The following is a 14,886-nucleotide window of genomic DNA, read 5'->3' as shown; positions in this document are numbered from 1 at the left end:
TCCCCCCCCAAAAAAGTGCATCTGATTAAGAGCACTAATTTAGATCAAGATCGGGTTAATCTGAATTTAGAAATGGTTAACCCAATCTTGTGAATGCTAATATGTGTTCACAATTCAATCCCAGTGAGGAGAAACCTAGCCACTCTACTCAACCCCAGGGATACATTATTCCCAACCCCCTGATCTTGACGGGCCTATTTTTAGCCCCTAAACCTGCCCCCCAACCTTGCCCCCCCCCCCCAAGTTTAGGAAGAGAGGGGACCTTAAAAAAAATCTGATTGATTTATTTAATTCCAGGCTATTCTGGCACACAGCTCTCAGAGTCCAGTTCACAAAACTCAAGAGTTCTAGTCCTGTTTCTCAACTGTTTCTAAATTTCCACAGTCTAAATGGTTTCCTTGTTTGGCATCTGCACTTTCTTATCCATATCTGTTTATGTGAAGTCTGCTTATGTTCTACCTCTTAAGGTTTTGAAGGGTGCCACAAACCAAGACCAGGGTGCATTGTACACCACATTCTCTTGAAGCTCACTTAAACTCTCATACTTCTTGATCAGTCTCTTCCACGCTGGGGAAAGGATTCTTCTAGGCAAATCCAGGAAGGAATCAGAAAAAGAGAATGAAGCTTGAAGCATCTCCATGGCATTAGAAACTTGCTGCACTTCGCCCTGAAAATTGATGGGGAACTCTTCTATGCTTAACAGTAGGCCTAGGTACGTGCTCTTCAGAAGATGGGTGATAGGATGAATCAGAGCTATGATCCAATGCTTCAGCAGCTGCAGGAAGCAAATTAACACTGTGAGCTACAACTTTTAGGGAGATGTTTTGAAGTAGGAGAAATCTATACTAGTTTTCCCTCTCTCCCCCCAATAACAAGCTATTTTAGTTAGATAGTTGATCTGAACAAAGGCATCAGGAATTATATGTTCATTTGATACCAGAGCTGGAAGAAATTATATCACTCAAAGCACACACACAGTTATAGCTCTGCCCTCCAAACAGTGGAGCTACAAAGTGTTTCAATGAGCCAATATGCTAGAACAGTGGTATTCAACTTGTGGTCTGTGGAAGATGACTATGATTAGTCAAAAGTATGTGAATGCCCACGCTTACAATTTGAAGGGGTCTGCATCCCCATTTGAAATTTCAAAAGGGGTCTGCACCTCTGCTCAAAATTTTTTAGGAGTCTGCAAATTAAAAAAAGGTTGGAAGCCACTGTACTAGCAGGTTCCAGGAACCTGTAATATGCTCCAAGCACATCCCAAGAGTGAGAACATTCAGAAACCATTCAAGCAGAGCAATTATTTTGTAGTGCAGCTCAAAATCTCCCTGAGACAAGAATGAAGAAGAAAAGAACTGCATTCCTACCAAGCAACTGGTTTGAAGAGCCTCCCACACTCTTTGGCTGGCATCTTTCACCTTTCCCTGGGAACACTGGCAAGCATATTGCTGGAATTTGATCATTATGGTTCGCAAATACACAAGTAGGTGACTGCTATAATCTTCTTGCTTTTGAACGGAGGCTATTCCATGCCTGTCTGCTAATGCTGTGGGTTTAACTGAAAGAAAAAAAATGAGATTATTCTGCCAGATAAAGAGATGGCATTAGACCAGACTGACTACTTCCAAATCTTTACTTGACAATGTGATGCCAGGCAGTTCAATCAGCCCATCTCAGGCACTCAGGGCCACATTTATAAAGTATCTAGGTGCTTAAATGGTCGATTGGTTCTTAGTGAGATTTTTCAAAAGTACTAAGGTGTCTGGTTTACTTCTGAAACCCTGGTGGATATCCATCTGCATCTCTGAGCACCCAAAAACTTTAAAAAAATTAATCCTGAGGCCCACTGTTTTCCATTAATGATTGGGGGGGGGATTGAGAAATTAGGTAAAATTTTTATTGCTATTGTTGTATTACAGCACCTCCAATAGTAATTAGGACTTCTTATGATAGAAACTTCATTTACTTTTTGTATATACACTTTGCCACTAAGAACTTAGAATCTATATGGGCAATGGGTAGAACAAAAGATTTCTCCTGTTCTGAGATCCCCATTAACTGAGATATGACACTGCATTTTTGGGGCAGATCTGGGAACTAGACCCAGATCCAGGGCTTTTAACCAATTTCCTTGCTGAAAGTGGGTAGCCCTTTCCTTGAAAAATTAACAATCGCCCCCTCCCCATTTTCTACCATCTTCTTTTCAACAAGGAGCATTGTTCCTTCAGCATGTAACACTGAGATGCTGTGTCTCCAGGGCATACATTTGAGAGTATCATTCCCAGCTACACACTCTTTTTCACTATTAATGAAGCATTAATATCTTCCCAAGTGCCAAAGTATACAACCGAATGTAAATATAACCTGCACTAATTATAGCCTGGGAACTTACTTAAAAATAGAGATTGGATATTTTCTCACAAATGTGTGCATTTTACTGAATCTTCAGGAAAATAAATATATTTCATAATAATTCTTGACCACTGAGTGGACCCAGACCTAAGGACAGATTTTAAACTCATCCTACTTCATCAGTCTGATATTTGTTTTCCTTTTACACCACACACAGAGAAGTAATTGGATGAAAGTAAGGACTGAAATAAAAGAGATTTTTGGCTTTAAACTAGTTTTAGTGAGAATCCCAGCAATAACAAATTGATCTTATAAATGCAGGCGCAATATCCTTGCTGGTTTATTACTTTGGGTTTGGGCAGGGAAATATGGATACCAAGACTGGAATCTTTAAAAGGACATGGGAGAGTTAGACACCCAAATCTTACTGGAAGTTGATGAGTCATTTAATTTCCTTGGGTTCCTTCGAAATTCTAAGTCAGAGTGTGATCCAGACAAGTTCTTACCCATTTCACCAGGCATGGGAAAATAGAGATTCACCATCTCTTCAAACTTCTCCAGCATTGTATGTGCTTTATTTGTGTCCTTTAGATTCGATCGTGATTCTGCAACAGGGGTCATGCTATTGGTTGAGTCTGGTTTGGCTGTCTCCAAGCTGTCATAGAGGTGTGCATCTTTGGTCAGGTCCATCACTCCCATTGTTCTGATGGTTGTTATCTTTGCATCTGTCACTTGAGAAGACATGAGATCCTTGATATCTGAAACCACCTGAGAAAAAAAGTAGTTGGTGGAATGACTGTTTTACACAACAGAAAAAAGAAGACTTGGAGCACAGATTTCAAACTTTGATTCCCAAATGGTGGCTCCTAAACTTACATTTAGGCTTCTAGTGAGGTGGCATGACCTTTTAAAGTACAAAACACAAAGAAACTCCATTTTTGGCATAAGGTACCAGCTCAAACTAAAAGAACTATCGAGTCCTGAATGGCTATCAAGCTCTATTTATTGCAAGATCTAATCTTCCAATAGAAAATCATTCAGTTTAAAGAACCACATTTCTCAAAAACTGGAGCTTATCTGGGCCATCCAATTCAATCCATCCTTTCCTAGTTTACAGTAAATGGAAAACGTGAGTGTACTTACTATTATTATCCTTACAATTATACAGTTTGAAACAATCTGGATTACATGTTCTTGGCCTGTAACTTCATTTTATGCAGATTTTATAAGAGTTCAGAAGCAAAATAAATTTTTATATATCTTTTGATCCAATATGCTTGGAAAAAAAGGCTACAGCCATTAATCCACTATGGGGCCATGCAGCTGCTTACACAACTCTAGTTATTCTTGCTGATAAAGCAAACCACAGCTTTCACTTCTAAGGAGTTTTTAATAGAATAAAAATATAACCTGATCAGGTGTTTGATGAACAACAGGCAGCTCTTCCTCTACTGAATCTAGAGCTTTAGAGAGAATGCAAATTATTTTCTTGAATCTTTTCAGTCTTAGAAAGATTAAATTATGTTTTTGTGTCATAGTCCTCAGATCATCCCTCTCAAGTAGAGAGAGAGAGAGAGGTTTATTTAACAGCCAGTTTCAGAGGGTGAGACTACAGGGAGATTCCACAGCATCTAAGCATGTCACTCTGCACTGAATGAGTGCTTTCCCCGTGACTTTTTTGAGTTATGCTTCCTATTCCCACAGACAAAAACTTCTCTGTCCCACTTTACTCACTCTGATGTTCATGTGGAGTCAGAATTGGTTGTGCTCTGATGACTGTAACATTAGTGTTGATCTTCATTCCTTTCTTTGCCCCAGTGCACATAGATTTGAGGCATGAGCGGGTTTTTTTGATGGAGGTGTATTTAAAAGAAACCAAGTGACGGACAGAGTTAATGAAGGGTGGACCATTCACCTTCTTGAAGACATCTGACTGAGGCAAAACAGGAAAAGCACATCAGCTGACAAGTAAAGCCAACGCTGAGAAGGATCTACTTGGCTTTCCAAAGGGTTAAGACAGATTCTCAGCTGCCTTAAATGGCTTAGCTTCAGTGAAGTCAATGAGTCTATGCTAACAGCACACCAGCTCTGAATCTGTTCCTTAGTATTCTGGTGCCTGTAAAGGAATAGAAATCCTATCTATACGCAGAGAAAATCAGAACCCATTGCTTTCAGCTACTGTTTTAAGGCATGTCCTTTTAAACTAGGTAAATCAGTTGTTCTCAACTTTGTTAGACCCACAGCATGCCTTGGAAAATGTCAGCACTTAGTTTTCACACATTTTTTACCACAGAAAAAATAATAAAATTATTCTTTGGTTGCAAAGAACTCAGAAAGACCAAAGCAGGTTAGCAGGTGTTTGACATTGAGGATTTCTATTTAAATCTCTAGGTTTCTCTTGTGACTCCTGTTTACATACCTAACAGTGCTTGCATTGTGTGACATCCCACAGCACCCTTCTAGCAAATCACTGCACTAAACTGCGAAGCATAATAAAGTGACTTCCATACAATAAAAACAATAGGTTTGTACACTGAAGAGATATGAAAATTATTACTAATTTTTCCTCACCCTCCTAAGTGCATTTGAGTGTCAGCCCAGTTTTACCTGGTTGCTAGAAAGCAAAAGAGGCAAAATCAAAGGTGCCTTTTACCCTTTCTCTCTGGGGGGTGTGCAACTGGGGAGGGGAGTGGGGCAAGGAGTGCAATCTGCAGCATGGGTGCCACAAATGACACTAGCAGCCTCTGTGTGTGGGACATGTGGCAAATAGAGCAGGAAACAGCAACTAGGGCATCAGATCAGGCATGGAACACAGGGCAAAGCAGAAACCAGAATATTTGATCAGGAATAGAGCACAAGGCAGGAAGAAGAAAGCTGAGCCATACATTGGGTAAGAGAAAGGGATCAAGTGGCACTTGGGCAGGGTGCAGGACTCATTTGTGGCATGTCTGCCAAAAAACAGTAGCCCCCACTGATGTGAAATATTTAATCATGACTGTTCCTAGTATGAAGTGTTTCACATCTGATGAGTTTAGTAACTGGAATGAGAAATAATTGTTTTCCATGTATTGCATCTTTAAGACTGTAACTCTGCTCATTTTGGAGGGGAGAAGGGATATGGGGTGTTTGTGGGGTAACTGCCATGTTATATGTCATTTTAGATGCAGAGTGTTACAGAGCAAGTGAATATGTTCATTTTCTGACACAGTGCCCTGATTCACTGTTCATTGTATCAGTTTTACATTATACCATGTCTACGCTAGCATTACTGATATAACAAAGTGAGAAAACAGACCATTTTTAATTATTTTTGCATAGGGGGAAAACATAACTGAGATCAGCATTGTAGACCTGAATGGCTATTTAAAATAGTGATAACATCCTAGTTTCCACAAAATACAAATCCCTTGGAACTAACTGAGCAATTGCTAGGCACAACTTTTGATTTCTCCATGTTCTGCTTGATATGTGTCATCAGAAAAGGTAGGGAAGGCTGCCAGGTGTCATTTCATTTTGTTATTTTTACCCCTTAAGCTGGGCCAGTTCCTCAGCCAGTAGCAACTAACAGGCCTTCTAGTTTAAATGTGCAGGGAACAGTTCCTGTTATCTTCCAGCTGCATGGGGAATGTGAATTCAGCATTTGTGCACACTTAGTTCTGGACTCATTTGAGTACCCAGGGAGATTTCTCAACATATTTGTGTAGAGTGTCCTGAATTATCTGCAGGTTGTTGCCTACTAGTGAAAAATCAATAACCCACCTGCTGACCCTCACATTCCTTCTGGATGTACTCACCTGCTTCTTCTGTTCCCAGTTTTCTGAGCAAGGCATGTTTAGTCTGGCCTTCTTGGAAAACATGGTTCCACTGGTTGTAACTGAAAGCTCAGAGACACAACAGTGCTGTATCAGGATGGTAATGGGGCTTCAGGTTGTACAAAGAATGGGAAATCTGTCAGAAAAATTTAAAATTTTACATGAAGAGGGACCCTCATTTTTGAGACAGAAAATCTACAGTAATTCTACTGAAGTTAATGTTCCACGCTGTCTCTTTTGCAGACAAGCAAAGAGAGAGAGAGACTTACTCTACAAAGAGCTCCAAGGAAGTGTGACAACCTTATTGTCTGTATTAAGTTACACTAACCAAGGCACTGAAGAGGAAAGTGGATGGGTCATGATATCATAAATTAGTCTGAGAGATCCAAAAAATTCAAGGTTTTCTTTTCCCCCCAGGCGAGATTCAACAATTCTGGGTTCTGTAAAACAATTTAAATTAGAGCCCTAGGCTATAATTATGCAACGGCATTTAAGATGCATTTGTATCTGCTGGTACCCTCTGCTCCTATTCAGTTTCAAGCACAGAAAAAAATCGAGTGTCCAAGACCTAAGTATATCTATAAACTTTACCATCCTCATCAGGCTCACATAAATCACTACTAAAGTGACAGGTATAATGCAAGACAGTTTGTTTCAGCTTAGGGTCAATTAATGCAACCATATGTTTCAAGGTGAGATGACTGGATACAACAGGTACAAAATTCCTCCCTTTTGCATTGGTCTCTGATCTCCCATCATTTTCCCTTGGCACAGTTCTGAGTCTCAATGACCCAATCATAAAACCATCCTCCCAGATCTACTGAGTAAAAATCAATGGTTCTGATTACCTGCCAGTAGGAGACAGGAAGTCTGCTTTCATCTTTGGAAGGAAGACTACAGTTAACCAGATTTTTAAAAGCCTGGCAATCAACACTTGTGAGGTAGTTATACATTATTATAGAGAAGAAAATTCGGCCTCTCATTGGTCAAAAATAGTCATGTGACAAATTGTGGCATTTCCATTGTTTACCTTTAGCAGTAAACACTAAGGAAGGAGCAATGCCAACCAATCAAATCATCTATGCAAATGACTATTATAATTTTCCCTGGATACATTCAGTTACCTCTAAGCCAATCAGCTAATTTATGTAAATAAGTAACTCCCTATTGGGTCACAGGTGAATAGTTTTTTGCTCTCTCAACATTTATTTTAGTTTTCCTCCATAGCTGCAGTTTTTGAGGAAAAGTCATAATCCTGTGGTTTTAGAAATATGTTGATATTTCTTGATGATAATCTCATATTTCTTAGAAACCCCCAATGTGAATGTATTTCTACATATATTTCTATGATCCCATACTGGTGAACAAATTAAGAGGCTGTGACTTGGATGACTACACAGTCCAGTGGGTGGCGAATTGGCTGGAGGGTCTCACCCAGAGAGTCGTGGTGGATGGGTCAGTTTCGACCTGGAAGAGTGTGGGCAGTGGGGTCCCGCAGGGTTCGGTCCTTGGACTGATACTCTTTAATGTCTTCATCAGTGACTTGGACGAGGGAGTCAAATGTACTCTGTCCAAGTTTGCAGATGACACAAAGCTATGGGGAGATGTGGACACGCCGGAGGGCAGGGAACAGCTGCAAGCAGACCTGGACAGGTTGGACAAGTGGGCAGAAAACAACAGAATGCAGTTCAACAAGGAGAAATGTAAAGTGCTGCACCTAGGGAGGAAAAATGTCCAGCACGCCTACAGCCTAGGGAATGACCTGCTGGGTGGCACGGAAGTGGAAAAGGATCTTGGAGTCCTAGTGGACTCCAAGATGAACATGAGTCGGCAGTGTGATGAAGCCATCAAAAAAGCCAATGGCACTTTATCGTGCATCAGCAGATGCATGACGAATAGGTCCAAGGAGGTGATACTTCCCCTCTATCGGGCGCTGGCCAGACCGCAGTTGGAGTACTGCGTGCAATTCTGGGCGCCGCAATTCAAGAGGGATGCGGATAACCTGGAGAGGGTCCAGAGAAGGGCCACTCGTATGGTTAAGGGCCTGCAGACCAAGCCCTATGAGGAGAGACTAGAGAAACTGGATCTTTTCAGCCTCCGCAAGAGAAGGTTGAGAGGCGACCTTGTGGCCGCCTATAAGTTCATCACGGGGGCACAGAAGGGTATTGGTGAGTATTTATTCACCAAGGCGCCCCCGGGGGTTACAAGAAATAATGGCCACAAGCTAGCAGAGAGCAGATTTAGATTGGACATTAGGAAACACTTCTTCACAGTTCGAGTGGCCAGGGTCTGGAACGGGCTCCCAAGGGAGGTGGTGCTCTCCCCTACCCTGGGGGTCTTCAAGAGGAGGTTAGATGAGCATCTAGCTGGGGTCATCTAGACCCAGCACTCTTTCCTGCCTATGCAGGGGGTTGGACTCGATGATCTATTGAGGTCCCTTCCGACCCTAACATCTATGAATCTATGAATTACCCATCAGGGCAGGAAACTTTTGATATTCCCTAAATAAATACATTTTTATATTTATATGCCTAGTAGTTTATTTTAATTGGAGATAAACTAAAGTAGCTGGAGGCTGGGTGTGGGCCGTTAATTTAACACGTCAAGGAAACCACAACCCCCCTTGGACTGACGTTATTCGCTGCAAGGCATTTTCGGAGGGTAAGAACTCAGGTCTTGCTTATATTGAGTAATACCTATGGAATGGATACATATATACCCCATGTCCAGTAAAAAAAGTGTACTGCCTGGCATATAAATAAGCCATATTTGTAGCATGCAAAAACAATTTAAAAATTGATCTAAATTAGCTTTTTAGCATTCTCCACACATCCTGACTGAAAGGAGCACCTCAATGACAACACATAGTACATACTTTACAAACATTTGCTATTCATTACATGATCTTAGAACAACAAAATGTAGTTCTCTGCTCTGCTGAAAGAGGCCAAGTGAGGCCTGAGAAGTAAGCCCACACTCTTAATGTAAAACAGGATCGTACCAATCCTCCAATATTCATTGTGCATAAGTAAGCAGAGCTCTTTCTGATACTCCGCTCTGATTAACAGCTCTGCAAACTTTTAAAAGCTCAGCTGCCAAGTATTAAATTGCACATTGAAAATGTAGCATGCAGTTTCAGAGAGTCAAGTTAAGGAACACCATGTTTACCAGCTTCTCCCTCCATTTCAAGGACCAGCAATTCACAGCAACGCTCTTTGTGCTAGTCTTGTTCAGACCTACTTCAAGGGTTCAGACACTTTCATTTGTGAAGTGCCTCCATTCACTATGGCTATTAACCCTGTGTTAACAATCCTTACATCCCAGGAAATGCCCATGGTCTCTCAGCTTTTCAAAGCTCAGTCTCTACCTGATCAGAAATATCCCTCGTTCTTGCCAGAGATCTGTCCTTCTCAAAAGAAAACATCCTTCTAATGTATCCACAGTTAAGACTACCCTTCTAAATCTGAAGTCACTGTCAGCATCAGAATAACCACCATACTGCCCTCCTGCTCAAAAGAATTCTTTCCATTGCGCCATCAGGTTCATTTTGTCCCTTATATCTATTTTTAACATGTTGAATAATTGGTGATATTGCAGCCCTTGGTACATCAGCCACTCTATGCTGCAGTTATAGCTTTGATGGGATTTAGCATTATTAGCCTGTTCTAGTGATCTGACACCACACAGATCCACAAGAAATTATTGAAATATTGAGATCTCAAGGTTTCCTAGCATAATGAAGCAGGGGCCTCTGGGTGCTGCAACAACACTGATTGCTTAATTGATTGATTAATGTTGCCATATCTTTCACTAAGGTTCACTGAGATTTCCATCTGACTACAGGATAGCTGAGTATAGCCCTGCACATCTAACATCTCACGGGCAAAACTATATCAGCTAATCTTGAGCCATAGGTCTTTTCAAGTTGCTGTGCCCCCTCCAGCAAGGGAAGAGAGGGTTCTGTGCACCTGCCAAGGTCTGTAATCCTATATCTCCTAGGTACAGGCCAATGGCCACATGGGTCTACTGTGCCTCCCACTTCTACACAGCAGTGACTGTAGGCAGAGTCACTTAAGCATGATGGAGCTGTTCTAGGAATGGAGCCTATTTTTCACTGTGCCTAAACCCTGTGTTTTTGTTTTAACTGGGTGCTCAAATTAGAACAAGGAGGGGTGATTCAGATGAGCTACGGGCAGACCTGAACCTTGATGTGAACTTCTAGCAGCGAGATGTACCAAATGTTCATCTTGCAGTTCATCATTTTTATTTGGAAACGGAAGGATTAGTTAGAGACGGACCTAAACCAAAACCCATACGTGAGTTTGAGCACATCTCTAGTACTAAATATGTATTGTTATGAAAGACTATGCTGGTAGTATATCTGGCCACACTGAAGTAGATGCCTTGTAAGTCTTTCAAGTAATATTGTTACCCCAAAGATTTCAGACCAGAGGTTCTGGCACCATGCCATAATTTAGCTAAGTATTGGTTCAACATCCAGATTTAGATATCTGGTCGTAACCTCCCCATGTACATGGCTCCAATTCTAAACTTTGTAGCTACTGTAATCTTGATCTATAATTGGCCAAACCAGTCCTTGGATCTGAACTTCCTATAACTTGGAGAAAATTTGGAGCTCGGCAGAAATTTTGCAGCCCAGGCCCATTTCTATCCAAGCTCAATCCAAGTCCTAGGGTCTGTCTGAGATGCATGCATCACCAACAGAAAAATATCCTCCACCATTAGTTTTAACAATTCTGTATCAAGTGGCAAAAGAATTAGATACTAATTCCTTATTTTTCAAAAGCAATATCCTTTAGAAAAAGACAAGCACACAGAGAAGGCTTCTATTATAAGCCACCCGTATCCCTGGTTACCTTTAATGATGATGCCTTTCCAAAAATTGAAAATATATGGGTTTTTAAATAACGATTTGCCCACATGGTATTAAAAAAGTGTTGAGTATATTACATACTACAGATCCGCAGCTGCAGTGCTTCAAGTCATTTGATTTTTAACCTTTCATAAACTCTGCTGATAAATTATTCAACCTTAAGCCTTATGACAGATAAATTAGAAAATTGACTTTTTATCCAGGATTTTTGGTAAATGGCTTCAATAAATGCACTGTGTACATTTACGGAACCAGGGGATGAGTCACCTGTTACAAGATCAAAACATCCAATTAGAAATGCAATAAGGACAATGTTTGCCCTTCACTTCAGATCTGCTGGCAATCAGATTATTTGTAACTACATTATGTAAATCATATGACTGCATTAACCTTTAGAGATGTTCCTGTACTTCTTTTCACTTACTGGCTCTTCTGGGCATTAACAAAGCTAAGCTTTAGCATGTGTGTTGAAACCTATTTTTTCAACAGGTTATGATTTTAAAAGGATTGCTTCCCCACTTGTGTTCTTCCACCTTCTGAATTCACAAAAGTAGTCCCTCTGAAGCAAAAGAACATAAAACCAGCAGTGCACTCTCATGTCTTCCAAATGCTTAAGGCTAAATTCCTTTAGATGAACTCCAGTGGAGTTGAGAAGCTTTTAAATATTTAAACACAGAAATAAAAGTAGAAACCTCTCTGTTCCTGCTCCCCCTTCCTTTCTAGTCAGTAGGAGAAATTGTTTGAACATCTTATAGCTTATGTGTGTGCATGTATGTGTGGTCAAAGGAATTATTGTTACATGTATTTCTGAATGTGGTAAGGTCTATTCACAGTGTAAAAACACAGAACAAAAATCCCAACTCTCTCAAAACCTTATATTTGCATTATTTTTCCTCAAATTATCTGCGGAATATGAGGAATATTAAGGTAATGAGTATGGGGACATACACATTTTTTAAATAATGAGTTAAATAATATTCAAAAGAGTTGTAAAGGTTATTTCCTGAAAATTTCTTTTTAGTTGGTTGGTTTATTTATTTATTTTTATTCCCCTGACTTCCAGAATCTTTTTGCAACTGCTTATAGACTTCTCTGTCTCTCTCTCCCTCTTTCTTTCCTTTTGAGTAACATTTCCTTTTTAAACAGGAAAAGAACACTAATGGATGACAAGCCATTTTCTCCATTGTTCATCAGCAGCACTTTTATCTGTCCTATTAGAATCATCAGGCCTTCAAGAAACCACACTATGTTATCCAAAATTGCAAGAATCCTAGAGAACTTGTCTGTTAAAACACCCTAGCCTTTATGATGGATCATAAAGGCAATAAAGAACAAGTAAAGAGGATAAAGCTGACTTGTACCAATTTTTCAGTCTTTTCCACAAAGATCTCTAATATAATCCTTCCATCCATTCCACTCGTTTTTTAGGGGTTCTGGTATTTTTTTCTTTCTTCTTTCTTTGTGTTTTGTTTGTTCAGAACATGTGGTGAAGGAGGTATGTCATCTATCCCACACTGTTGAGGGCGGCAGTTTCCAGATTAATTTCACTCATCTGATTTACTGACCCTTCGTACTTCATGGAAGTACATTATGTGAACTCAGGTCTAGCACTGTAAAATGTTCATAACAAATCTGCAAAGGAAATTAAATTGACCTGCTTGCATTAGAAATGGGAAAACACTTGCCAGAATCATTCAAGGCCTTGTAAACCTAGCCTGAGCCGAGGGGATTTCCACAGGTGTGAAACTTTTCTTTGGGTTTCTACTAACCGCAATGGATCACAGGAATTCACTTGTCTTTGAAGTTTCTTGGGTGGAGTTCTATAAACTACTCCAGCCCTGAAGTTCTTAAGACTTTTCTTACCCTCCTAGGGTCTTCAGTTGGAACAAAATGCTATTCTTGGTTTCCTGTCTGAGATTTCAAATAATAATGGCAATTTGTTTCAGTGGTGACATTTTCTGGTATTTTCTCCTCAGTCTAGAACTCCCTGCCTTCTGAGGCCCACTACCTTTAAGGAGGTGTTTGGCTAGAAATTTAGAAATCAAAACTAGGCCAAGATGTTGTTTCGTGGTCTTTGTTTTGTTTTATATTATTTATTCTGCTTGCACTCTTAAGTTTCTGTTTCTCTTGCTGTAAGCTACCCTGAGCCTTTGTGGGGAAGGGCAACATATAAATCACATAAATAATAATGTTGACACTAATTCCCGATGAAGGGAATATCATACTGTAGAAGTTCTTACACTGTGACTCATAGAGTACGTCCTTCATCTACAGGGCTTCTTCTGTCTCACTAGTGAAGTTCTGTTAACTGCCTTTTTTTTTTAATCAGCTAAACTCAAAATCCCAAATGGTGTTAAGGACCAGCCTACATTTCTCTGATATACATATAGCCAGCATGAATATTACAGATTATGTTTAAAACTAGACACATAGCAAACACTCAGGAAGTCTAGGTTAACTTGTCAGGAAGTCTGAAGCAAACTGCAAAGTGATCTGGTGACATTAGAGCAATCAGGACAGCTATCTAGAAAGGGAGATTTGGTCCCAATAACTGTAGTGCCACTCATAAGAAAAGGGGAAAAAAACTGCCCAAGCACACAATAAATGAGGGGTAAAAGCAAGCTGATACTGCTGTCATGCTGAGAGGTGATATGCACCGGTCTGCTCCTGTCCAAATTTAACTTTTTTCTTGGGGTGATCAAGCACGGCAGTTTCTGTACAAACGTGAAGGAGGACGGTAGACATTCACAAGAGGATCTTTTCCTTGAAAAAAATTGAGAACCACTGATATTTTAAACAGCACAATACTGTATGGGATGCAAAGTGGGGTTAACCTATTTATTTCAGGAAAAAGTGTGAGTGTTAAGCCTCCTCCAAAGTTCTTTTTTTTAAATGGTTGTGTTGTGGGAAAGGTTAAATTTCATCCCACTGTACAAATGAAAAGGTATCATACAAAGGAGGTGTAATGCAACGAGCCGGTAAGCCAGCACAAAAAATCAGTGCATGCTACCTCTTACTGGATCTAATTAGAACTGATTACAGTGTCCTTTTTATGCTCTTTGTAAAAGTATATGCACTTGGAGGCGAACAGCAGGGCCAGTGGATGACTCATGCACATGCTCTGTGGCAAGGCATAGGGCATATCTTTAAGATTTCAAATGCCAGAAGCTCCACTGTTTTATTTATAAAGTGATTTTAACAAGTCTTATAGAAGACAGTTGCTGGGCAGCCCAAGAGCAGCATGGTAAGCATGTTCACTAACCCCAAAAGACACAAACAGTACCCATGCCCATTACTAACATGATTCAGGGCATCATAATGTTTTGTGTTTCAGTCTTCAGCCCCCAGGTAGCTCTGTCACGTACTTTGCCTTTTGAAACATAAAAAAGGGGAAATGGGAGAAGGAGAAAGATCTTGTGTTAGACCCTGATGGTACGAATGAAAACCTAGTAACTCAAGGAAAACCAATAAAAGAAAGCAGCAGTAAATAATAATGCTAAGTGGAGCACACTTTTTTCCTCCTTTCTGGTCCAATATGTGTTACATACTTTAGCATGACTTTAAACTATTATCATAGAACCATAGAAAATTAGGGTTGGAAGATACCTCAGGAGGTCATCTAGTCCAACCCCCTGCCCAAAGCAGGACCATCTCCCAATCAGATCATCCCAGCCAAGGCTTTGTCTGTTCAGGTCTTAAAAACCTCCAAAGATGGAGCTTCCACCACCACTCTGGGTAACCTGCTCCAGTGTTTTACTACCCTCCTAGTGAGAAAATTCTTCCTAATATCTAACCTAAACTTCCCTTGCTGTGGCTTAAGCCCATTGC

The 14,886-nt window shown here is 40.3% G+C and overlaps 1 protein-coding gene across 1 annotated transcript in view; it reads right to left on the bottom strand.

Moving 5' to 3' along the window:
• Positions 1-328: 328 nt before the first annotated feature.
• LOC102569771 (uncharacterized) overlaps positions 329-14,886 on the bottom strand; it is a 70,678-nt gene continuing 56,120 nt past the window's right edge. Inside the window, 4 exon segments of the mRNA XM_059726201.1 lie at positions 329-775; positions 1,368-1,558; positions 2,859-3,120; positions 6,147-6,273. Of these exon segments, the coding sequence (XP_059582184.1) occupies positions 449-775; positions 1,368-1,558; positions 2,859-3,120; positions 6,147-6,273 (907 nt within the window). The 3' untranslated portion in view covers positions 329-448.

This window comes from Alligator mississippiensis, chromosome 4, assembly GCF_030867095.1.
Source record: "Alligator mississippiensis isolate rAllMis1 chromosome 4, rAllMis1, whole genome shotgun sequence".
NCBI lineage: Eukaryota > Metazoa > Chordata > Crocodylia > Alligatoridae > Alligator > Alligator mississippiensis.
This window is presented reverse-complemented; position numbering and strand designations above follow the sequence as displayed.